This window comes from Zonotrichia leucophrys, chromosome 1 (assembly GCF_028769735.1).
Source record: "Zonotrichia leucophrys gambelii isolate GWCS_2022_RI chromosome 1, RI_Zleu_2.0, whole genome shotgun sequence".
Lineage (NCBI taxonomy): Eukaryota > Metazoa > Chordata > Aves > Passeriformes > Passerellidae > Zonotrichia > Zonotrichia leucophrys.
Window position 1 is genome coordinate 100,795,669 of NC_088169.1, and position 24,050 is coordinate 100,819,718.

General features: G+C 40.2%; 1 protein-coding gene across 2 annotated transcripts; it reads right to left on the reverse strand.

Annotated features, from left to right (window-relative positions):
• PAXBP1 (PAX3 and PAX7 binding protein 1) lies at positions 1–22,548 on the reverse strand. 2 transcript variants are annotated; one of them, XM_064725767.1, is made up of 18 exons: positions 21,972–22,548; positions 21,073–21,201; positions 19,442–19,618; positions 18,273–18,368; positions 17,495–17,598; positions 16,924–17,144; positions 15,792–15,981; positions 11,741–11,864; positions 9,666–9,765; positions 9,035–9,150; positions 6,497–6,696; positions 4,944–5,088; positions 4,614–4,735; positions 3,961–4,037; positions 3,633–3,699; positions 2,009–2,155; positions 1,456–1,610; positions 1–288 (listed from the first exon to the last, which is right to left on the reverse strand). In XM_064725767.1, the coding sequence occupies exons 1-18, from the start codon at positions 22,429–22,431 to the stop codon at positions 171–173; spliced, it is 2,748 nt and encodes a 915-aa protein (XP_064581837.1). In that variant the 5' UTR covers positions 22,432–22,548; the 3' UTR covers positions 1–170. The 2 variants fall into 2 exon arrangements, with proteins under 2 accessions (XP_064581837.1, XP_064581827.1); XM_064725757.1 differs by having other exon boundaries at positions 18,147–18,368; positions 21,972–22,546.
• Between the last annotated feature and the right edge of the window lie 1,502 nt (positions 22,549–24,050).

The window sequence follows — 24,050 nt, forward strand, 5'->3', positions numbered from 1 at the left end:
TTTTTGTTTTCAATGAAGTCAATGATTTTTATTTTTAAGGATGCTGTATATAAGAATGCACTTTGTATTAAAACAAAGATCAATACTTTACAGTTTAAGAAACTTTACATATGTACATAAATTACATATCAGGAATGGTTTTAAAGCTCAAAATGAGTGGTGGGAAAAGTCTATTTTCCTTCTATTAGAATCTTGAACTCTTTTACGTTGTGATCATTTGCAACAGTAACAGCATGATCCAGAGCTCGGACACTTGCTAGAAGCTTTATGATCTGCTTGATGTGCTCCCTAAAAAAAGGCAGGAAAAGTCAATACAGAAACAGAGTAATCAATGGCATTGATTAATTTTCCAACAGAAGATTACATTATGGAGTCATATATTTCATATTCCTGTTGCAGATTTATTATATTGGCTTAATGGAGGTAATGGCAACAGATTTGTTAATGCTGCGAAAAAGCAAGACAGAAGACAGAAATCAAATTAGAACCTGCTATGAATACAGGATAATTGGATGTTTCTCTTCCAATAAAAATTTTTACCAAGTTATCATTTCACCTGGTGAAGAAAGTTCTTTCAAATTTAGAAACACACCAGCAAAACAAGAGATTTCAAAAACTTAAATAAAATTACATCCCAAACTGTTACACTGAAACACAGGACTGTACCAAGACTGTTCACTCCTGCGCTGTTGCTGCTCCCATTGGCCAGCAGTAACGTGTCTAATGCAAACTTTTAATTAAGCTGATCATTGGATTCAAATAAAATTACTCTTGGATCTCAGGCAAAACAGTTTCATCTAGTTGGCTGTGTAAATAGTCAGAACTTTTGAACTGTTCACAAAAGACAGTTTGGAATTTAGAAGCCACTACACAGGAATCAGCAACAGGCTCACAAGGTGAATCACTCCAAACATGGTAGCTACAAAATTTGGCAGAATCATGGAATGCTTTGGGTTGGAAGGTACCTTAAAGCTTATCTCAGTCCAGCTCCCTGCCATGGACAGGGACATTTCCAGCACACCAGGGTGCTCAGAGCTCCATGCAGCCTGGCACAGAACATTGCTAGGGACAGCCACAGCTTCTCTGGGCAGCTGTGCCAGGGCCTCACCACCTTCACAGCCAAGGATTCCTTCCCAATATCTAACACAAATATCTCCTCCTGCAGGTTTAAAGCCACTCCCCCCTGTCCTGACAGTGTCTGCTCACGTAAAAAATGCCTCTCCCTGCTTTTTATAAACCCCCTTAAGAATCCAGGACACTAAGCAGTAGTGCAAAATATATTATCAGTGTTCCAGTATTTCCAGCAGTTGCTATATTCAGACACCTTAAAAATATCCATTTCTGACATGTGAATTCAAAGCAGTTTCCAAAGACACACAGCAGGATGGAGAGAGTTACCCATGTTTGCATGCACTGGCAAAATAAATCAAATCACAAGAACTCAAAGTAAGTTACCTGGCATTTCTCTTCTCTACATCAGAGCAACCAATGCTGTTTCTGTAAATTGTATCAGCCAGGTGAACAAGGTATCTACAGAAGTTTTCTAGCTGAGAAATAGTCTTGTCTCCTGTTAGATTAGTGAACCACTGCTTAGGGAAGCAAGCAATTACCTATGAAAAACGGGCAAAAGGAAGTTAAACACAATGTAACAAAATTTCTAAAGCTATGTAAGATGTATAACTTCTGAAATTTGCCTAGTAAGATTGCAGGGATAAGGCCCAGCTGAGTGAAAAAGGGAGAAAACTACCAAAAAAACCCCACACCATAATCCAAGCAGTAAAGCACTGAAACCCAAAGTATACCTAATCCATCTACAGGCATGAGCCAGAGAAGGTTCTTTCTTTACTCTGTACACTATACCAAAAAAAAACCACACCCATTTTTCACTGACTACAGCTTTTGAGGTATCAAAGCCAAGATATCATAGGCAATTTCAAGTTTTAACTATATTTTCCTTTCAGGAAAATATAAAAATCCATTACTTTAAACATTGCTTGATTTTACTTACACTTTGAGCTTTCTTAATGCTGTCCTCTCCATACTCTGAGTTTTGAAAAGCCATAAGAATGTATCTATTTAGCAACCCATCTATGGACAGCTCCTGTAGAGTTTTGTTTGAGAGGATTCCATACCACTGGAGGAAGTTTCCCAATAACTAAAAATACAACACAGGGAAAATAATTATTCCAAAATGCACTGAAACCAGGAAGTTGATCAAACATATCAAACATTTTAAAATATTTTAAATGTTTTGCAAACCTATTCAGAATACAGTCTCCCTTTCTGCTGCCATTTGAACAGAAAATTCCAGAGAAGAATTCTGTTTGTGTGATCATGGAGAGCAGTTGTTCAATCAACATCAGTCTCTACTTTTCTGCTTAGCTGAGAGTTAATTTTCTTCACAGTCTTTTATTGGAAATAAACTATGACAGCCACAGCTTTGAGCTCCCACATTCCCCAAAAGCAGTGTATTTTATTCTGACAAGCACAAGGATATAAAAAACCTGGAGTGAGTGAGCTAAATGACCCCATAACAATAAAGTTGAAATGATGGTGCTTCCACTTGACAACCTCTACAACTACAAAACCAATTAGGTTGGAAAAGACCTCTGAAATTAAGTCTGCTCTTAGACCAAACAACACCTTGTCAACTTGACCAGAATATGGAGTGCCATGTCCATCTTCAAATACCCCTCCAGGGATGTGACTCCACCACCTTGCCAGGCAGTCCATCCCCATGGTTAATTATCCTTTCTGTCAAAAAATTCTTCCCCATGTCCATCCTGAAGCTCTCCTGGCAGAGCTTCAGGACATTTCCTCTCATCCTTGTGCTGGCTGCCTGGGAGCAGAGCCAGACCCCCCTGAGCACACTCCACTGTCCTGTCTTCACCCTTCCCCACAACTCCTACTCAGCTGCTCCTCCCAGGACTTCTCCTCTAGACCCCTCCCAGCTCTGTTCCCATCTCTGGACATGCTCAGCCCCTCAATGCCTTCCCTGAAGTGAGAGGCCCAGAGCTGGACACAGCATTCGAGGGGTGGCCTCAGCAGTGCCCAGCACAGAGGGACAATCCCTGCCATGGTCCTTCAGGACACACCTCTGCTGGCACAGGCCAGGTGCCCTTGGCCTTCCTGCTCACCTGGGCACAGCTGGCTCACCTTCAGCTGCTGCTGACCTGCACTCCCAGGGCCTTTCCTGCCCAGTGGCTTTCCAGGCACTCAGCCCCCAGTTCTGGGGTTACTGTGGACAAAGTGTAGGGACCCAGCAGTTTGCCCTGCTGACCCTAATCCCACTGGCCTCACCAGTCCAGGTCCCTCTGCAGAGCCTCCCTGCCCTCCAGCAGACCAACACTCCTGCCCAACTTGGTGTTGTCCACAAATTCACTGAGGGTGCAGATCAGCAATAAGGATATAAAACAGGACTGGGCCCAAAAGTGAGCCTTGGAGACACCTCTAGTGACTGGACACACCATGAAGAGGGCACAGTGTGTTATCAAAGACTAAGAATCCAGAGCTGGAGGTTTTGCAAGTGAAGTTGAAGCAGTTTCCATCTACTGTTTTCCATAAATTTGAGGAGGATTTTATTGCTACACTGTCTTAGACCAAAGATTTACCAGACATATTTACTGACTTACCTTAACAGAGGACCAAAACTGACGTTGGAAAAACAAATATGGACCAGAGTTCTTGTTTTCTAAGATGCTGGAAAGTAAGACATTTCTTTAATGAGTAACCAAAACTACACCTCTGTCTTGAATTTGCTGGCTTTTTCCTTCCAAGACACAGCTCATTTCCATAAATATTCCCTTTCATCCTCCTTGTCTCTGCCAAATGCTCCCAGAAGGACAACAGAAGATCTCCTGCACCCAGGCACTGAACCACACTGGGAAAAACCCCTCTTAACTATGGACAAACAGTGACTGTCTAAGAAAGGTCTAACACCATAGCTGAAAGTAAACTTACTTTTTTGGATACAAGGGCATGAATACATCATCATCTAGTGTTCTCCTCATTCTTAGCAACAAGGCCTTTAAAAGCATCTGAAACAAGTAATTTTGTTTTAAATGTCCAGTGCATTGCTTAGTAGTTAAACACTCAGAAACTGATTTTTAAAGCAACAAAGAACACTTGTGACCATAACAGTAAACATCCATACATATTTGAGCATACAAATAAATAGTCTTAAAGAAGTCTGTAATAATTAACAGAGCAGAAATTTGACAGTTTCAATTAAAACTTGAACTCTTATTACCACTTCCTTCATTCACAGAAGGCAAGTAAAACAACCCAATTTCCAGGCAATACATTTGAAAAGGCTGCAAAAACCTAAAAAAGAAAAGCCCAAGTACTTGTAGCCATCCCTTACAGCAAAACTTGAGACCAGCAAGTCTTACTACATCTGGTGTATCTTTTTATCTCTAGCATGTATTTTGGGAAGGCTTAATTGAGTTTCTTCTTTTAATTTATCACCCTACTTTACTCTCCACAATCAGACTGCAGAGCACCAAATAATTTTAAATTTTTTTTCTTGCTGTACTTTCCAACATAAGGTATTAAAAATGTATTCAACTTCCTTAACTAATGCAACATATTTAAGAAAAAATCCAACAATTTACCTGTGTATTTTTGTTTTCTGCATTCACCACTGAGGGATATCCATCTATTAGTTTCTGTACAATTGCTACCATTCTAGATGTCTGTGTGGTAGAGAAAGGATCCCAGATATTTTCAGAAATTACTGGAAGAGATTAAAGAATTACTCCACTTTGCAAATATTAAAATACAGTAATTATTATACAAATAATAATTTGAGTATTATACAAATAATTATTTGAGTATGATATACTCAAATTCATGCAATTATTTACAAAACAGTAAAATCTGAAAGCACAAACAAGCATCAGATTCCACAACTCCCTCCCTCCCAATTTTAAGCCTGTAATTACCTGTTAATTTAGGAAGAACAACTCTCTCTACAATGGTAGGCAACAGTGAAATATCAGCATCATCTTTCACCTGCTCCTGCTCTTCACAGCCATAAAACAGCAATGACTCAAACCACAACATTGTTTCAAAATCTCGACACTTGCCCTAATAAAAAAAGAATTGGGGTTAGATTCCTAAACAAAGGTTTGAAGTTAACACATAGAAAAAAGTATTATGCATGCAAGTATGATACACCACAAAAACAGCTTTAAAACACTCTGCCAAATGAACCAATTCTTCCTACCAGCATAGCCACTAGATGTGATGAAAAGAGAAAATGGCTGAAGCAAGACTGATTTTTAAACAGTTTTTGCACCACAGATTTTAATTTCTACACCTAAACCAAACAAAAGCCTACAGATCAGGGTGTAAGTTGAAGTACAGCTCAATTGTGCTGCATTTTAAAATTATGCCTTCTGGATTTAAAAGGCCTTTCTATGAGCACCTTGTAATTTTTCTACCTCAACAAAATGCTTACCAGGATAATAACAGAGAGTAGTGAATAGAGTTAGACTTTACAATGCTGTACCATGTCTCCAACTAACATGAGCTTTGTTTTGTCAACCTGAAAACTCAGAGAAATAGCATGGGGGAAATGAGAATGCACAAAAAATGTTTTCAATTTAATGATGGCATCTTTCTCAGATTTTTCCTTGTTTGAATGAAGTCAAACATCAAATTAATAAAATTATTTTAATACTCTGAACTTTCTCTGAAGAGAAGTCATGCCTCTCCTTTCTCTGCACTTGAAGAAGAGGTGAGAGAAAAACCCCTTCTCCAGATATTCTCTTGGTAGGTTAAGGGAAAAAAAAGCACTTCTGAAAAAAGGAGGAACAGAGAGGGAGTCAAAAGCTACCTGAACTGTTTGTTCTGGTGGCATCTCATGAAAGCATTGATATCCAGGCTGGACAACAAATGTGTGCCAGGGATACTGGGCTGCCACGGTGCTGTCCTGCCTTTCCCATGTTCCCTACATAATAACTGGGCAGTGAGTACTATGAGAAAGACTTGGAAATTGCCAGTCAGAATTCTACAGGGTATGGAGGTGTAGGTGAGACAGATACATAACCTAGAGAAACAGGTTGTAATTCCATGTAAGAACAAACTTCTTAGTTCCATTTCTGATGAAACAGCATTATCTAGAGTCATAATTTTCTCTGAAGTATTTTAAAGAATAATGTATTTTCACAGAACCAACAATGGTTTGGATTGGAAGGGACCTAAAAGATCATCTAGCTCCAACCCATTACCATGGGAAGCTGCAGATTTTTTGGTCTACACCACTTCCTGACAAAGTGCCAAACTTAACTCTGGCTTGCTGGGAACATAGTGAATCAACTAGTCCAGGCACTCTCTAGAAAAACTTTGCCCCAAGACAGGTGCCCATTTGAAACTTCATGCCTAGAACACACCTTTAGGAGAAGCACACATCAAAGGTGCAATTGACTTTGCTCCAGTGTGAAAGAACCACCAGGTAGCAGTTAACACAGAAGCTGCTTGCAGACAAGCTTACCTCCAAAGGAGTCCAGGTGAGCAGCTGAAGTCTGATTAAAGGGTTAAACAGCTTTGGTAAACACAGGCCAATGTAAGCATCCTTGTAAGAAGCAAAGTACTTGGAGCGCCAAGCTTCAAACTGGGACTTGATGCAATCAATGGAGTAAAAACTTTCCAAAACATCTTCGAAAACTTTGCTGGATTCTTTCAATATACGATCTAGCAGGGGAGAAAAGGAACAAGAAGTTCATCACCTACTCCCTGTAATGCCTCTTTCAAGACATTTTTTGATGCTCACTGGCATAAGCTAACTCCCATAAATTAAAAAAAACCCCTCACCTTCAGAAGCTCTGTTACTCCTGCCTCAAACACACAAAGCTATAAAAACAGGAGCACAAATACTCTCCCATAGACTCATTTATCACAGGTCTCACTTTCAACATTTCATGGCAGGATTTTAAGTTACCAGATGTAATGAGGATTGTGACATACTGAGCTGTATTCAGAGTGGATCTAACTTCAAAGCTGGCCTTGCTTTGCATGGGGCTTTCAAACAACTGATCTCCAGGCCCCTTCCAACCCAGATTCTTCTACATCTTTGATAATCTAAGTGCAAATATGGGAGGGCATCTCAGATAAGCCAACTGAACTGGCAGTTCAGACAGGGTGAGTCCTGGCAGACACCAGGCTAAAATGCTGCCCAGGACACGCCTGTTGGCACTGGGTAGTGATTACAATCCTCCAGCATCTTCTTTTTTTTTTTTTCTAGGCAGTCCAGACCTTTTTCTCTGTATGTTATTTTCCCTTTATCTTTTCTACTTCATTTTAATCAGTCGTATTTGCTGCAGCCACAGTTGTAAATGTTTGGTCACAGTAGTAACCCTTACACAATGAACACAACTAGTACACACAGCAGGCAGAGGCAGGGCTGAGGGAACAGGAGATTCTGTCATATAACCACACAGTTCAAACTGGGATTAAGAAAATACACTACATATAACGTTATTGGGTCCAAAGTGCACTCCTCTATTCCACTGCTGCTTCTGGACTAACATGAGAACTACAAACAACAGTAAAAAAGCTTTACAAACACTATGCCTATTCAGAAACTGAAGAAATTTCTACAAAATGCTTTTGCATGCATAAATTGCCAAGTTACCAAGTGCAATCCTGTCCCACTGAATCTAGATAATTTAATTAACAAAGTTAATTACAGCACCTAACAACCCTGAACAGTTGTTCTGTTTATCCAAGACCCCTCCCTGCAGGAAGAAAATCAGTGCAATCATAAAATTGCAGTAAATTAGGTGTGGAAACTGTCTGCACCTCCAAAAGACCTAACAGCTAGGCAGATCATCTAAGTGCTTTTCTAGTTAGTATGTTCATACTTCAGGTCTCCACAACCACCTACATAAATGACTTTGCCATTTATTACCTTCTCTGTGAGAAATGACCTCTTTATTTTAAACCTCTCCAACCACTTAATTTCATGGTCCCCAGCTATCATACTGTGAAAAGTTGATTTTGTTCTACTTGGAGAGACCAAAACCATTCAATCTCTCCTCAAATCCAAAACAAGCAATTCTATGTATGCAATCCTTGCTGGCCTCCTCCTCCTCCTCACTTCTTCTAATCTGATTCTCTTTTAATCAGAGCAAATGCTAACTGTACCACAAGATCTTTCTGCAATGTTTGAATTCAACATTGTTTTCTATCATTTGCAAACTTTGCCAGGCTGCAACAAGACTGTACAAAAATTTTGTCATTGCATTTCTAGAAGCTTATTCACAACTCCACTAAATACTTGCCATGAACCAAAAGACTTCTAAAGCACTAAGTTTTTCAAAATTTCCCAAGTAGGAGAAACACGTATTTCAAGAATGATAAACTATCTTACAAATGGGAAGACTTACTGACAGTCCAAAAGCTTACTGCCTGCCAGCAAAAGCATGTTAGAATTAAATAAACAGAACTTCAATAACGATGGGTTATTGAGTCAGCTGCAAGACACGCAACAACTTGGTGACAGAGACTATTCTGGTCACACTGATGATCCAGGAATCAAAAATCCCCAAACTCCCTCCAAAATCTGGTGAAGTATATAAACAGGGCTGTGTTTGGATCCTGTCAAATAAGTTGTTATGTAACAGAATTGCGATTGTTCAGCCTGGAGAAGAGGCTTCAGGGTAACTTAATTGTGGCCTTAGAGTACTGAAGGGAGTTTGCAGGATGGGAGAGGGACTGGTTACAAGGGCCTGGGGTGACAGGACAAGGGAGAGTGGCTTCCCACTGACAGAGGGCAGGGTTACAAAGGATACTGGGGAGAAATTCCTCCCCTGTGAGGGCGGTGAGGCCCTAGCACAGGTTGCCCAGAGCAGCTATGGCTGCCCCATGTCTGAAAGTGTTCATGGCCAGCTTGGATGGGGCTTGGAGCAACCTGGTCTAGTGAAAGGTGTCCCTGCCCATGGCAAGGCAGTGGAACTGGGTGGGATTTAAGGTCCCTTCCAACCCAGACCATGCAGTGATTCTGTGACAAAGCTTGAGTAGCTTTTCTAACCTCGCTCCAGGTTGAAGTTTGTGATATCTGTTGAAGTCTCCTCGTCATCGCTGGAAAGGCCTTCCAGGTGATCTGCCATCTTCCCAGTCTGCTCTCTCGCTTGTCTGCGGCGAGCCCTGCAAAGGAGCAGCAGTACAAACCAGCTCCAATAAAGCAAGAGAAAGCAGCTGTTTTCCCCACCTAAGCCCACTCAGACTTGTCCTTTTAGTTCTAGGAAAGTCAAGCTAAAAAGAACTTGTGCTATGCCATGACCTCAAGCATTCCCCTACGTTGCTGCCTCAAACAGTGAAAAGAAACAAAACCGGCAGAGACCATATAGATATGGACATATCTATATCTCTATTCCATATCTATATGGAAATATCTGTATCTATATTCCACATAGATATGGAATGCATTTCCTGTGCTTTCTTTTAGGGATTTTAAATCAGTATCATGGAATGTTTTGTACACTTGCACAGTAAGATGGGGTATATAAGAATACTCCTGCTCTGCAGACCAGCTGAAGTGTTTTCTTCCCTTTTCAGGGAAGAAGCAAACATTGCCACCCATGTTAGTAAGTCATACAGGACAGTTATATCTTGCAAGCAGACAAAGACTCCTAAAGGAGGAAAGAAATCTCACTGTCTACCTTCTAGCCTCTCTCTCTGCAGTCCGACGCTTGACCTGTTCTTGATAGATCACTCTGTCTCGCCCAAAAGAATCAAGATTTGGAGCCATCAGTGCCTTATCTGTAAAATTACATCAATGAAAATTAAAATTCTTATTTATGATTCTATAAATGTGCTGTAGGCAGTTTCATAAGAGCCTTTTACCCACTTTTAAACTAAGTGTAATTTGAAATAGAAAGTCGAAGTATCAAAAAAGAAAAAAAAACCACAATGTCCCCCCAGAAGCCCGAATTCATGACGTGTAGAGGTTAAAACAGAAAGCAGTGCACTTTGGAAAAATTTCCACTTAAATGCCAAATAGTTTTCACTGTACTTCACTCTTATCTCTCTCACAACAGTGCTGAACTACACAGAAGTTAAGAGTTTTAACAGAAATAGCTTAAATGAAATGTCCAAGAAAAACGTGCGCCTTACATAAACACATTCACCACATAATTTTTAAGAAGAAAAGTAGCAAAAAAAAAGCAGACAAGAGTGACTGGGGCAAGAATATATGTTATTTCAGAGTTCTAGTCATGTTGTTTCTAAGTTCATATGCTTCAGATATCCCTAAAGTTTAAAACACCTCAAAATCTATAGAAAGATAATCCATCTTCCTTCCTTTTTTCAAGCTCTGCTTATCTGTTCCTGGCTATAGAAAACAACACAGCTAGAAGAGCAGATAACAGGCAGGAGTGTTTCCAGTTCCTCCTTTCCAGGTAAATTTTAAACAGCAGACTGAATGCTAGCCACTGCTCAAGTCCACCCATTAAAGTATAAACATTTAAACAACAGCCTATCCAAACTTCAGGAATAAATTTACATGTTCTGACAAAATCTATTTACAAATCCATAATTTAAAGTATTAATGCCAATCTATGTCAATATTTCAATGCAACACCTGAACTACTAAGAGCCTTGTCTAAACTTCCAGATACTAAATAAGATCTCTCTGTAAAACCCAACCTCAGCAATGAGAATTATTCCCATCCTATTAAAAAATCCATTCTAAGCTTCTTTTAGGAAATCCGTTTCTAGTTCTCAAAATAGCATTTTCATGATAAAACTGCAAGGCCATGTGATGCCTGGAACTCCAGATAATAGTCCTAAAAAGAATATGTATGCTAACCACTCTGTAAAGGAATGGCCAGCTCTGGCACCCTAACATTTCATCATCTTCAGTGACTTTGAGCTAATGGTATTAATAAGACTTCATCTCTGACAACTGTGGCAGAAGAGGGAAATGGCATTGATCACAGAATTTTACATCAGCAACAGGACAGAATGCCATTTTTAAAAATGGGAAGCTTTCTGAAGCATAAAGGGGACTCCTATTAATAGGATATTTCATCCACTGATTTAATACACTGATTAAAACCTCCTCCAAGAAAGATGTATTTCCATCCAAATTAACATTTACGCTTTTGTAGAGTTTTACATACTGAAGAGTAATCACCATAAGAAACCTCCTTAGTGAGAATCCCCCATCCACAAACTCACAGGAAGCAGGCATTTTAACTGGCTATTCCTAAGCTGTATTTCATACAGGGGCACTGTATTAGTCTGATTAGTCTTCCAGTTCTTTAATTTACCAGTTAACTGTCTGAAATCAAATACTTATACTGGCTACAAAACAGAACATGAGACAGAAGTCTAGCCCAGTGCTTCGTGGCTTTATACAGTTAACTGTACATGTTAAATGACATTTATGATTCAGGAAGGTTAAAATAACTTTTTTTAAAGTCCTGATATAAGAAAATGGGGAGTCACATACTACCACTACTCTCACAGCCACCATGCACACATTTTTAGTGCTAGGAAGGAGAAAATATAGTTAAGAGAAACAGAAAGGAGAGATAAAGTCAGAGTTACAGTGGTTTCGAGTTTAAAACAAAACAGATTAGAGAACTTTCATCTAAACTTGCTTCTACTCATCTCAAGAGTAAGAATAAACTTTAATAAGACAGTCATACATTAAACATTCACATTTCAATTAAGTCATACTAAGTAAACAAGGTTGTTTAATGAATAATAAAAACCTTCAAGATGGACTGACTTGAATGGCTTGAAAACTCCGAAGATTCATCTTTAATATCATCTTGTCGTCTTTGGACAAGGCGGGAAGCTCGCTGTTTGTACAGCTGGTGCATTGCAGACTCAAGCTCGTTAATCAGAGGCACCTGTAAAAATACAACACACCACGTAACACCCGGATCCGGGGCTGCTCAGCTTCTGGGGTCCCAGCCTATGGCGGAGCAAACGCTGCCACTGCGCTCCCAGCAGTACCAAACCTGCCTGCACTCCTCTGTGCCATCTGCACCAGGAAATAGCTCCGTGTGGAAAGTGCACACATGTAACACTGGCAGCTTTCAATCACAACAAAAGCATCCTGAAAGCAGTGAATGAGTCTACACAGCCAGACATCCTATTTAGAGTGTGAAATATTCTCTCCAGTATTCTTGCTTTCCCTACAAGTGTGTTACCTGTTATGTCAAGGTCTGCAATTCTCAGATGTCAGTTGTTTCCTCTCTACCTCTAAACAAGAATTTTACACTTCAGTGAGAAAATAATCTGACTGTACACAGTGAAAAAACACCCATGAATCCAAGCTACTGAAGCCAGCAGCTACTATTTTGTGTCCTCTAACTCTTAATAGCACATGCTGAAATATTATTACTGAAATAAAATAAAATCCTGCATAAGGGTGTTATGCCAACAGGTAATTCAAATCGGTCAAACACTCCTCTAGCTTACCACTAAAATTAAAGCAGAATAATTTGTGCAAGTTATGCATTAAGTATAACCTTGAATTAATCAGGTAGGTCATGTCAGACCTGTCAGGTTTTTTTTTTCCTTTAATGAACTATTTTGGTGGCATCTCTAATAAAAATAGAAGATATTCTGGCAGCCAGGAATTTCCTGACATTAAACAGAAGGTTCATTGCTCTTTTTTTGTTCTCATTTCTTTTGAAAAAAAGTCCTTTTGGTATGCACACTTAAGCCATGTCCTCCTTACCTCTGAGATGTATGCTTACTCCATTGTCTTCCAGCCTTTTATATTTCATTGCTGCCTACCATCCAGGATTATGTTTTTTTCAAAACAGAAGATAAAATCAGATATTTTTTCCTGAAGTATTTTAGAATGTGACTCAGCAACTATTAAAGAACCTCCTTCAGTAAAATGTAAAATTCTGAGCTGATAGCTACAGGGCCATTTCAGCTCACTGAGACTGACATACACATCAGAGAAGAAAAAGGTTTTAGCTCTGTGGGATAAATGTGGCTCCAGGGATTAAAATGAAAGCAGCTCTGCACCAACTCAAAATACACACACCTTTCTTTTGGAGAAAAGAGTAGAGAGAAAGACAAGGAGGGAAAAATCTTCCAAGAGATGGAAGTTCACATCTGGAATTTAAGACAGTTTTGAAAACAGAAATAATAGTTAAAAACTACTAGCTTTACTGCAATTTACCATAGGAAGTACAGCTTCTTCTCTTAAGTATGTAGAGGAAATTCTAAGACTGCAAAGTTAAACGAAAATTTTTCAATGCATCCCTAGTGGTTCTTTCTGTAATTTTCTCAGGATTTTAAAAAAAATATATTAATGTATTCAAATATATGAATCCACTCAAAATATTTCCCATTCAGAATACAGGAGACTTAGAAGCCCTTATTTTTCTCTAATCAATACTGTGGTTAATGAGTGGCTGACAATTTCACTGACTACTATAAAGTTATAACCCTCATTCCCTGTTTTGTTTAGTCAGTACCTTAAATTCAGTGTTTTCAAGGGGATTTTTTATTCACTTTCCTTATAAACAGTGGAAGAGGAAAAGCAGAAAGGTCTCTAAACATTCAGATCACAAGGATAATTCAGATACACAGAGTGTGTTTTGGTAATTCATTTTTGCAGGTAAAGTAGCAGTTTATCTACTTGTGCTGTCAAAGGCATGCCCAGAACAATTCAATCTTTCAGTATCCACTATATATTCCTACATTCAAAATGTAAAAATGCCAGTGTGACTCGCCAGCCTTCTCAGAAAACATAATTTTACAGTAATTACTTCTGAAGGAAGTCATGCAACCATCTTCCACTCTACTGTTTTTCTTATTTATGGAGGAAAAAAGGTATTACACAGGATTTGACCTTTCTAGTGCTTGTTTCTAAAATCTGTGTAATAGCTGTCTTCTCATACTCTGCTGAGCCTTAAGACTTGGCAAAGTGATCCTAACATTCAGAATCTCTTCAAAATATTATACTTAAATATATGTTTTTGTATATGTATGTACATATATATGTATACACACATACAGTATTATTATTAGACATATATTCTCATGTATATTATAATAACTACAAACATTATTGTAAATAATAGTAACAACACTTTAAATAGAAGCAGTCAGGGCCACAGGTTCTATAAAAAAGCTGAAGGTAATTTATATCTACACTCCAAAGTTTATAACTATTTACCATCCTACTGCATTTCATTTAAGTAAAAACTTGATACTGATGTTATTACTTGACTTTGTTCCCTTCCAGCACCTCCTTTATAGAAAACTTTTCAGTGTCCTGTGGGCTACTGGGTCTGAATTTGCTGGTACTTTTGTCATACTGAAAGCACTGCATTCCAAACCACATTATCTAGCCAAACATTATCAAAATAAATGAAATGTTTCTGTTAGACTGACCACATAACCTGCTACTTTTGCAACTCACTTTACATACAAGTACAGCAGCAGCCTCCACCTGAAACCAGCAAAACTCTGTGAATGTCTCTAAGAAGCCTGAGATTATAAAAGTCACATTTTAAAAATATTTGAACAAGACAGCTTATGCTAGCAAGGAGAACCTCCAGACATGGTTTACAGTCATCACAAAAGTAATTTAACAAAAGGTCTTTAGAAAGAAAACACTGAATAGAAACAGATATTTAACTTGACTTCTGAAATACAAATTTACCTCAGAGTAAAAATGTAAAAACTTATCTTTAATAGGAAATCAGCCATCTGGGTAACCAGCACTGTCTAAGAAAGTACCTAATGCTAACACAGACTCAGGAATATGGCTTCTTAAGTGAACAATCAACTGCAACTAATTATACTAATTGTACTGATTAGTTATACTAATCAATCAGCTAGATAAATTAACTGTCCCACCCTTCCTGGGTTTCCTCATGACATAGCTACTCTTCACTTTTACAGGATGAAGACCAGACTGTCCCAGCTCCACTAAGAGAGGACAATTAATATCTAACCCATCAGCACCCAAAATGCTTCTCTATTCCTCTCCCACACCTAACAGGCTGGGCAAGCAGTAGCTTAGAACTACTCAATTATTCTGACAAGATATTAAGAAATTAATATACTACTACTGTATTCAAGTCAGAAGACAATGAAGAAATAGCCAATATACTGCTAGCTGAACTTTACAGCTTCTGTGTGTGCCTAATATGTGTGTGTACATATCAATATATATATATTCAAGAGTTTCTATTATATTTACAACAAAGTAAGTAATCAAAGCACGGTGCATAACATAATAAAAAAAGACTAAGTTTTTGACTCAGGGATGCATTAAAGTGTTACACTACATGAAAGAAATATATTTTAAAGTGAGGTGTCTTTGAACAGCTATGCTAGTTTTAAAACTTCTCTCCTTCAGACTGCAGAGCAATACCAACAAACATCTGGCAGGAGGAAGTTTATAATACAGAAAATACAAGCCTCTGTTATTGTGTACATCAAGCACTCCAGAAAGTAGTAATGTAAATTCAGCCCTTATTTTTGCTAACCTGATGTCCAACACAAGTAAAAAGGAGTATCTGAGTAAAGTTGAAACGCCAGAGTATCTACAAAAATCCTGAAGACATAAAATCTGCAAGTTTTTAGGCAACCTAAAGTCAGGGAGCTGGGAGGAGAGATTTCTGATAACAAGCTTAGCATGATAGAAAGTTCTTTCCAATCCTCAAAGAACCAAACCTTTTGAAGAATATGCTCTCAAAGGACTTTTTTCAAAAACAAAGGGAGATGTACTGTTTGGCATGTAATAAGAGACCTTTTTTTTTTTTTTTTTTGTAAAGAGATGAATGTTTTTGCATCCTTACCTTTTCACTGAAACACTCAAGCAAGTCTTGGACATACCCTCGCATTTCTTGCAAAAACTTATACCGTTCACCAATACCCCCAGAAGACCCTTCTAATCTTTCAATTGCCTTGGTAGAGTCCTCTTGGCTTTGCTGATGTTTCTCATATTGCTGCCGATTAGCTTTGTGCATTTCTTTCATAGAGTCCAACCTGAAGGGCAATGGATAAATAGTAAATTTACATCCAAAAGTCTGTCTATTTCAGACCATTGAGACATCAAACAGACAGTACAGTGCAAGTACTGAGCCTATATAAGGGAAATTTTGCAAAGAAATTCTTGACCTTTGATTTGTCACCTTCTCCCCTCTCTTCATGAACAGCCAGGCTAATGATCCACACTCATTTGCTAGACTATGCTGCAGTGCACAGCACTGGCCACTCCTACAAACTTGTACAGGAGCTGACAGCACACAGAGCAGTGCAAGGCTGTCCCCAATGAAAAGCTGGCAGAACAGGTTGGGGGTGAATGGGGACTACAGCTCATACAAAGCATTCTTTTTCCTCTACTAACTTGATTCACTGTCAAAGGCTGCAACACTACAAGGGGCATACAAACCAATTTTGAAGACATGTAAAGTGCAAGCTGTTCCTTACATATGATTTCTCATTGCAATTGTGTTGCTCATTCCATACCTTCTGCGTACCTGACAAGCAGATTACAGTGTTTAAGCCAAAAAAATCCCTGTATACACTAAAAATTTAATTCCTTATCTACTGAAGGGGAAACCTCTGATTCACAGTTTAAAGGAATGCAGCTTGATAAGCTAAACACCTCACTGGCCTTTTATTTCTTCACTATAAGACTGTGCAGTGTCCAGAAGATGGAACTCAGACCTCTCTTCAACAAGATCAATGGCCTCATATTTAAAGCTTCACTTCCAGAGAAGCAATCCAAGGAGATTTTCGAACAAAGTGTCAATGTCATCTTCACTTTGAGCTTTTTTGTTTGCCTTTTTTTTTTTTTTTTTTAATGGATGTACCAGTCAGTTTCCAGCGATGAAACTCTGTGTTTGCTCCCCAGGACTAAAAGACACCTGAGGAACAGAAACCTAGGGGACAGGTCTTTAAGTCTAAAAAGATGGTCTGTCCTACCTGTCTTTAAGCTGTTTCTTTACCAAATCAATAGTAACAGGAGTCATCTCATTACTGGGAGTTTTGAAAGGAACTGTATTATCTGTTTTTTGAGACTTGGTTTCCGACGATCCATACGCAGCATAGGTGTATGGAATGCCATATGATGAACCATAAGACAGTGTCTGGTAAGTGTTCTGGTAGTACACATTATTCACTTCTGCAGGCTGACTTGGCTGAACCTAGTGGCAGAGGAAATGTAGTTGTACTATGTTAGACTTTAAAGAAAGGGGAGACTTACTTTTTTACACATTCCAAATCAAAGTGGAAAATGTAAGGAGATACAGTTACAAAATGTAATTATCAAAGGGATTTAAACATCCAATATCCAAGATAGAAGAAACAAATGCCCTCAAGAAGGTAAATGGAAAATTCTTAATATCATTACCATTCTAAACACTTATACTATTTCTCTTTAAAGAGCATTAGAATTTACAGACTTTATTTCTCAAATGAAACTACTCAAGTTTGTAAAGGATTTACCAATACTTGCAGAAACCAGTCAAAAAAGAGTGCACAATTATATACATGCCTGGGGTATGTTGATTCCTTTTCGTATCTGCTCTTGCTCCCATCTACTGAGTTCTTCATCTTGCTCCCCTGCCACTAGTGCTTCATCATCGCTTCCCTCAATACCTTCACACAAGTAAGAAAAAGAAGATAATGCATTCATAATTGCAAGGGCCACAAATTCAAAAACCTGAAACCATGCCTCAGTGAGCACCTTCCTTTCCTCTTCATGAGGAATTAAGGACACTGGCCTGTGAATTATTAGCACACGGGTTCCACTGGAAAGATCCAGTGGGAAAATTTACAATTCACTGCTGGTAATCCTCTAATGTCTAACTCCTTTTCCAAAAGGTTATTTTACCTGCTAGCCAGCAAGAAGAATTCTATATCAAATGTTTTTCTTTTCACAATTATATACTTCCTAAAAACAGAGTACAGGAAAAACAAGAATCGATCCTTAGTGTAAGTTTCTATCACAATCAGCAGTGTGCACAGGAACAGAGTTTTGTGTTCAAAATTTTACAAGCATATTCCATTATGTAGTACTTTCCCTCAGAAATGTTATGCAACTCCAGATTGTTTGAAAAACATGTTGTTTAAAAATGCTGAATGGGAGCACTCGCAGTGAAAACAGTGTGAACATTTATCAGCTGACCTTCCAAAAAAGGGTTTACCTATTTCCTCAGCAATCTTTTGCCTTTGGGATTTTTCCTTCACTGTAAAAACTATCCTCCTCTTCTCGTCATCATCTTCATCATCACTGGCATCATTTTCATCTTCTCGAACAAGGCGGCCTTTACCTGGTTCACTGTCAACGGGGGTAAAGTCTCCAAGCTCACGAGCCATTTGGCGCTTTTTCCTAGCGGCGTGAATAAAAGCAGCATCTGGAATTTCTCCTAGAGACAGATGTGAGCACGGTTAAACAACCTCTGCAACAGAACAGGTGTTACAATTTCTTACTGCTCATCTCTGTCATTGTATCAAATCATCTCAGCACACAGAAAAAAGCATGAGTGGAAGCAAATTCATACTCACAGAAAACATCTGAAAGTATCTTAGATGTTTAACATGTCAACTTTCTGACCAGAAACCCTCAAAGTCAGGATCATCACAGAAAGTCTGGCTCTGCTTCCAGTAGCTCATGTCATAAGACAGAAGCCTAATGCTCCTATGTGAAATACTCCCAAACAAGAGGAAGCCCTTTAGAGGAGCTGACTATTGCAAAGGGAGGAAGAAAATGAGGTGCATGACTGGGTAATTTCCTATCCCAGTATTGCTCCCAGCTCTTCTTATTTTGAGGAATAAAAAGCATCAACTGTTTCAACAGACATCAGTCAGAGATTAAGAGGCCACCAAATCAGACACAGTTAATACACAGAAAATTGTATAATCAAGGGGAAACATGAAAAGCATCAGACCTAATCAGAAAACTCTAAAATCTACAGCACAAAACTTAACACAACTTACATATGTCATATAAATCAATGTGTGGGCCCAGGACACACAGCTGGTATTTGGGGAGCAAACTGCCATAATCAGCAAACCAGTTTCAAAAATATTTTCTCAGAGAGTTTTCTTTGCCCTCAGGGCCTGACTAGAACCTCAGTATACAAAACAGGATAGGGAAATATTTCAGATACCTTGCAGACCCATCATTGAAAGATTTTAATTAAAGAAATTTTAACTGAAAGCAGTTAAATCTCATGTGATTCCAAATCTAGATTTCCTTGCAGTTTGTCATCTACTTAAAAGACGAATTCCTGCTTCTGACATCAGGATGAAGCATTCCATAGCAAAACATTTTCTCCCATAGGACTTGTAAAACTGAACACCTTTAGAAAATAGCAGTTGCTTGAACTCGCAGATGCTAAATTGTTGGAAACTATTTCCTAATTTCTCACACACATTAGTCTGCTACAACATTGGCTAAATCACTTGGTAACTTATCAGACATATTACAAAAACCAACCTGGGCGGAGAACATTCAGTGATGACAGAGCACTTGAAAAAGCACCACCAGCTTTTGGTTTCTCTTCTTCCTTCTCACTTTCAACTTCCATTTCTTCTTCACCATGCTCACTGTTTGCAGTCCCATCTTCTTGGCCTATATCCTTATTCTGTCCTACCTTTTCTGGTGGTGCTTCAGCTGATAAGAGAGCAAAGTCCATGTTTTACTCCATTCATAAAGATCACTCAGAAGTATTTTTTTAAAGACACAACAACCAAAAGTGAAAAACAAATGAAAATGTTAAATAATAATTTAATTGCTTGAGATCTAGGAAAACACACACTTGAATTGTAATTAAATCACTGACATCCTCTCAAAATAAAATGTGACAAGGCAGGCCCCACCAACCACTAAACATTCTCCATATTGTCAAGTATTAAGAGAGTGGGGGAACTCAACCTTTTGCAACCTTGTCAAAGTCTCTTTCAATGAGAAAGCACTGCCTGTGTTACATCAAGTCTTTCCCCAAGAAGTGATTGATTCCAAAATATCCCTTCATTTCCCTCTTGGGCTACATCCTACATTAGGTGGCTAACATACAGACACAGGCAGCAAGTATAAATAATGTGTAAAAAGATGCATGCTAAACCCAGCTACTCAAACCAAGCTGCACATATCTGAGGTTTCAGACTCAAGCTCTTGTTCAGAGAATCCAGGCTACTCTCTCAGTCCTGTCCCATCCAACAGATAACCTGAACACCAGCCACAGAAATTATAATTTCTGGTTTTGCTCATACCCTACACCACTGCATAAGGATTCTAATAAGAAAGAATAGGTGGGTTTTCTAAATGCAGACAAAACCTTTAAAATAATTTAATTAAATTTAAAAAGGATATTTCCTGCATGGGACCATGTTCAACCCCCATGTGCTTTTCTAGATCATGGCAATCTTTAGATCATAAGCCTCCCAGCTCGTGCTCGTAGCATTACATAATCTATGTAAAAACTTAAGTGGAAAAGGAAGCACTACTCTTTACCAATGAGCTTCCTAAAAACCAACAATACAATGAAATTGAAGTCCCAGGCTCTATTTCAAGCTCTTAAGGACTGCACATTGTTAACAGATCCTTCTGCTCCAACACTTTGAGTCTATCATCCTAATCAAGTCTACTGGAAGGTCCAAGTCCTGAAACAGGCAGTTGTTTAACAATTAACTTAATAACAAAGACCATCACTCTGCTCACCCCTAAAATCTTCCTTTTTGAAGAAAATGCATTACAAGGACACATCTTGTCAGACAAGCACCAGGTATGTTTTCAAACAAGTGGAATTCCTTCCTAATTCAATAGCCAATTCATCTGTCATAAACACAGGTGCAATTCAGAAAACTGATGTCTACTGACAGCCATCTAACAGATTTGAGAAGTTCCATCCTTTTATGTTAATTTCTACATGAGAACCAAAGTACTCTCTACCAACGCAGAATAGCATTCCTAAGGCTCAAGTAACACATTTCATCTGTGCTTTAGTTCAGCTCTAAATGTGAAGTTCTCTAGAGGACTAACAATTCATTCTGAAAACAATACATTAAATTACAGTACTTTATCTTTTCCACTACATAAGTTACTATTATTATTAGTTTTGCAATTACCATCTGTTGGAGAATTGGCCTCTGTTCTAACTTTTGATTTTTCAAGATCTTCTTTGTATTCTTTCTTCAACTGTTTTACAATCTTCTTGCTGTAACTTGATTTCTTCACTTTGAAAACTTCTTCTGTTTCTTTAAAAGAGAAATTGGATAACGTTACATCAGATCTGTCAAACAGGTGTTATTTATCAAATCTCTAAATGTTGTACCTGGAACTTCACAAATGCCATTAACAAACATTGTAGGGTTCTTTGACAGTCTATAGTGAAAGTCTAATTCTATGCCTTCAGTACTTCCATCAAGATTTCAAATCACGAGTCTCAGAAACCAGGTTTCAGTGATTTCAAGAGAATTCCTTCTAAGACGACTCAAAACTACAGGAACTGTTCGGACAACAGGCAGTGAGTCCGAGGTGACCCATCAGCACCAGCCACATCACATTAAAACAACCTCGACACAAGCCACGGGACAGATGCTCCTCAGCTAACACTGCTGGCTCCAAGGGGAGGCTACTGCTGCACTTACTCCCGCACAAACCTGCGGGCCACGCAGGTGCAGTGAACGCAGCACAAGCGATGCACCAGAAGCACAGAAGCAATTTGAAGCCCTACATGGCAGCCGAGCCCTCGGGGAGCCTGCAGGCCCCGCCGGAGCCATGCCGGGCCGGGGAAGACGCAGCTTCACCGGGCCCGGGCATCCCTGGCCCCCCGCACCGAGCCCTCAGGGCCCGCCCTCCCTTATGTGATCCCGCGTCACCCCCGGCCACACGGAGGTCTGCCCTAAAAAATAAACACGGATCCCGGCTCGCTTGGAGGGCCGGGGGAGGCCCAATGCAGGCTGAGCAGCTCCGGGTTCCTTTCCCGCAAGAAGAGACCCAAAAGCCGGGCACCCAGCCGCCTCACCCTCCTCCTCGTCCTGGAAGCTGAGCAGGCTGGCCCTCGGCACCTCTTTGTTCTCCCGCGACTTCTTCTTCTCCTTGGGGCGCCCGGCCACCGGCAGCCCATTGCCCTGCTGGGGCTGGGGCGGCGGCGCCGGGGGCCGCGGCACACCGGGCGCCGGCAGAGCCCCCAGGCCCGCTCGGTCGCCTCCCATCAAGCCCAGCCCCAGGCCGAGAGCCGCTCCGTAGCTCGCGGCGCAGGCGAAGGCCGCGGGGCTGCCGGGCAGGGCGAGGGGCACGCAGCCGGCGGGCAGCGGCAGGAGCCCAGCGCCCGACGCCAGCGGCACGGAGGCCTCGCTGGGCCCTTCCCCCGCCGTCCCGGCCGCCGGCGCCGGCTCCTGAGGCGGCTCCTCGTCGCGCTCCTCATCCTCCTCTTCCGAGTCGTTCCGCTTCCGCACATTCACCCTCCGCGCCTTGCGGAACATGCCGCCAGGCCCCCGCCGGCTGCCCCGCCGGCCGCCCCGCCAGGCCCCGGTTCCGCCCGCTCCGGCCGCCCCACGCTGCGGCCCAGGCCCGGCCCCGCGAGCATGGCACCGCTGCCCGCAGCGCCCCCTGCCGCCGGCTCCCCCAGCGGCGGGCGGGGAGAGCGGCACTGCGCCTGCGCGGCGGGCAGCGCGCCGAGCGGCGGCTCGAGCGGCCCGCCCCGCCCCCGCTGCACCCTCACGTCCGGCGCCATCTTGTGCCGGGAGAGCGGCGCGACCCGGGCGGGAAAGGGCGGTGGGGCGTGGAAGGGGAGAGGAGGGTGATAGAAGTATAAAGTGACTTATACTAAATGTGAAAAATGCGTGTTTTATTATTTTTTTTGCAAATATTAATATTGTATGGTTGTGTTAGAAAGTTACGCTGTATTAAGACTCTTAAGTAGCGTGTTAAATATAGGTTTAGGTTATAACAAAATGTTAAAATAGAAACTATGCTATGTAAGATACTTTTTTTCTAAAGAAAGGACTCGCACCGAGATAGCAGCCATAGGACACCTAAATCTTTCAGAGAAAAATAATTTATTGCTCTCTTATCAGAAGAAACGAACTTCTTCCCGCCTCACTCAGGACGACGCCGTCAGGATTCAGAGGAAGAAGATGACATGACCAGACAGAATCCTGTGTTTGAATGGAATTTATGCATCACGTATGAAGTGTATGAATATGCAACAGGCTGTTGTTTTTAAGGGTTAATCCTCTGTTAACGTTTGTCCTTTTTCAGGTTTATTTTGCCCAGAAAAGGTACCCGGACTGTCTGTAACTCTTTGTTTGTATTGTCTCATATTGTCCTAATCCAAATTTTCCAAATTATTATTACTCTAATTATATTTATATTTTTATAACCATTTTATTATCATTAAACTTTTTAAAAACAAGTGATTGGCATTTTTCACATTAAAGAAAAGGTTCATCATGTGAGATGAGTTTGTTGTATAAAATTTGTTTTATTATACCAGACAGAGATGCGTTTTGGAGACATTGCTCTGGAAAAATTCTGCAATCTTCTAATGCAGTACTTCTAAAGCCGTATAAAATAGAATTGGTAACATGTTCGTGGTATCTGCTGGGGCAAAATAGGGTGGTTGGGAAGCTCACCACAATATCAGAGCTGTGGATTTCTGTAGTTGGGGATTTTTTGCTCTTTCCAGGAAAAAATCCTGCTGTGCTTACTTGGGCACTGGAATAAAATCTCTTTGGCCTGAGCCTTATTCAGAACACTACAGCAGCAAAAGTAACTAGAAATTTAATTTGCTCTGTAAGAAAGCCCATGGATTTATTAACCTAATTTCTTCCCAACAAGGCCAGCATACATACATCCTCAGCTGCTGCTGCATGTGTGAATTTTTGGACACCACTGTCATGATAATGGGGAATTACTGTGATTTCAGCACATGTTTTACCAGAGGGCAGTAGATCTTTGCTGAACATCATTTAGGTTAATTTTTCCAGATTTTGGAGAAAGCCTTGGTAACATATAGAAATCAACATACTTGTGTACATTGGCGCTTTTTTTTTTTTAACACAACACTCTCCTATGTAGGATTGGTGAGTTGCTAGTTTGT

Bases quoted from the DNA above. Each gene is read 5' to 3' on its own strand.
- PAXBP1 (XM_064725757.1), bottom strand. From the start codon at position 22,431: ATGTTCCGCAAGGCGCGGAGGGTGAATGTGCGGAAGCGGAACGACTCG. The intron at 15,982-16,923 runs GTAGGACAGACC...ATTGCCCTTCAG, and splicing joins AAGAAACAGCTTAAAGACAG to GTTGGACTCTATGAAAGAAA. The intron at 1,611-2,008 runs GTAAGTAAAATC...CGTTTTTCATAG, and splicing joins GCATTAAGAAAGCTCAAAGT to GTAATTGCTTGCTTCCCTAA.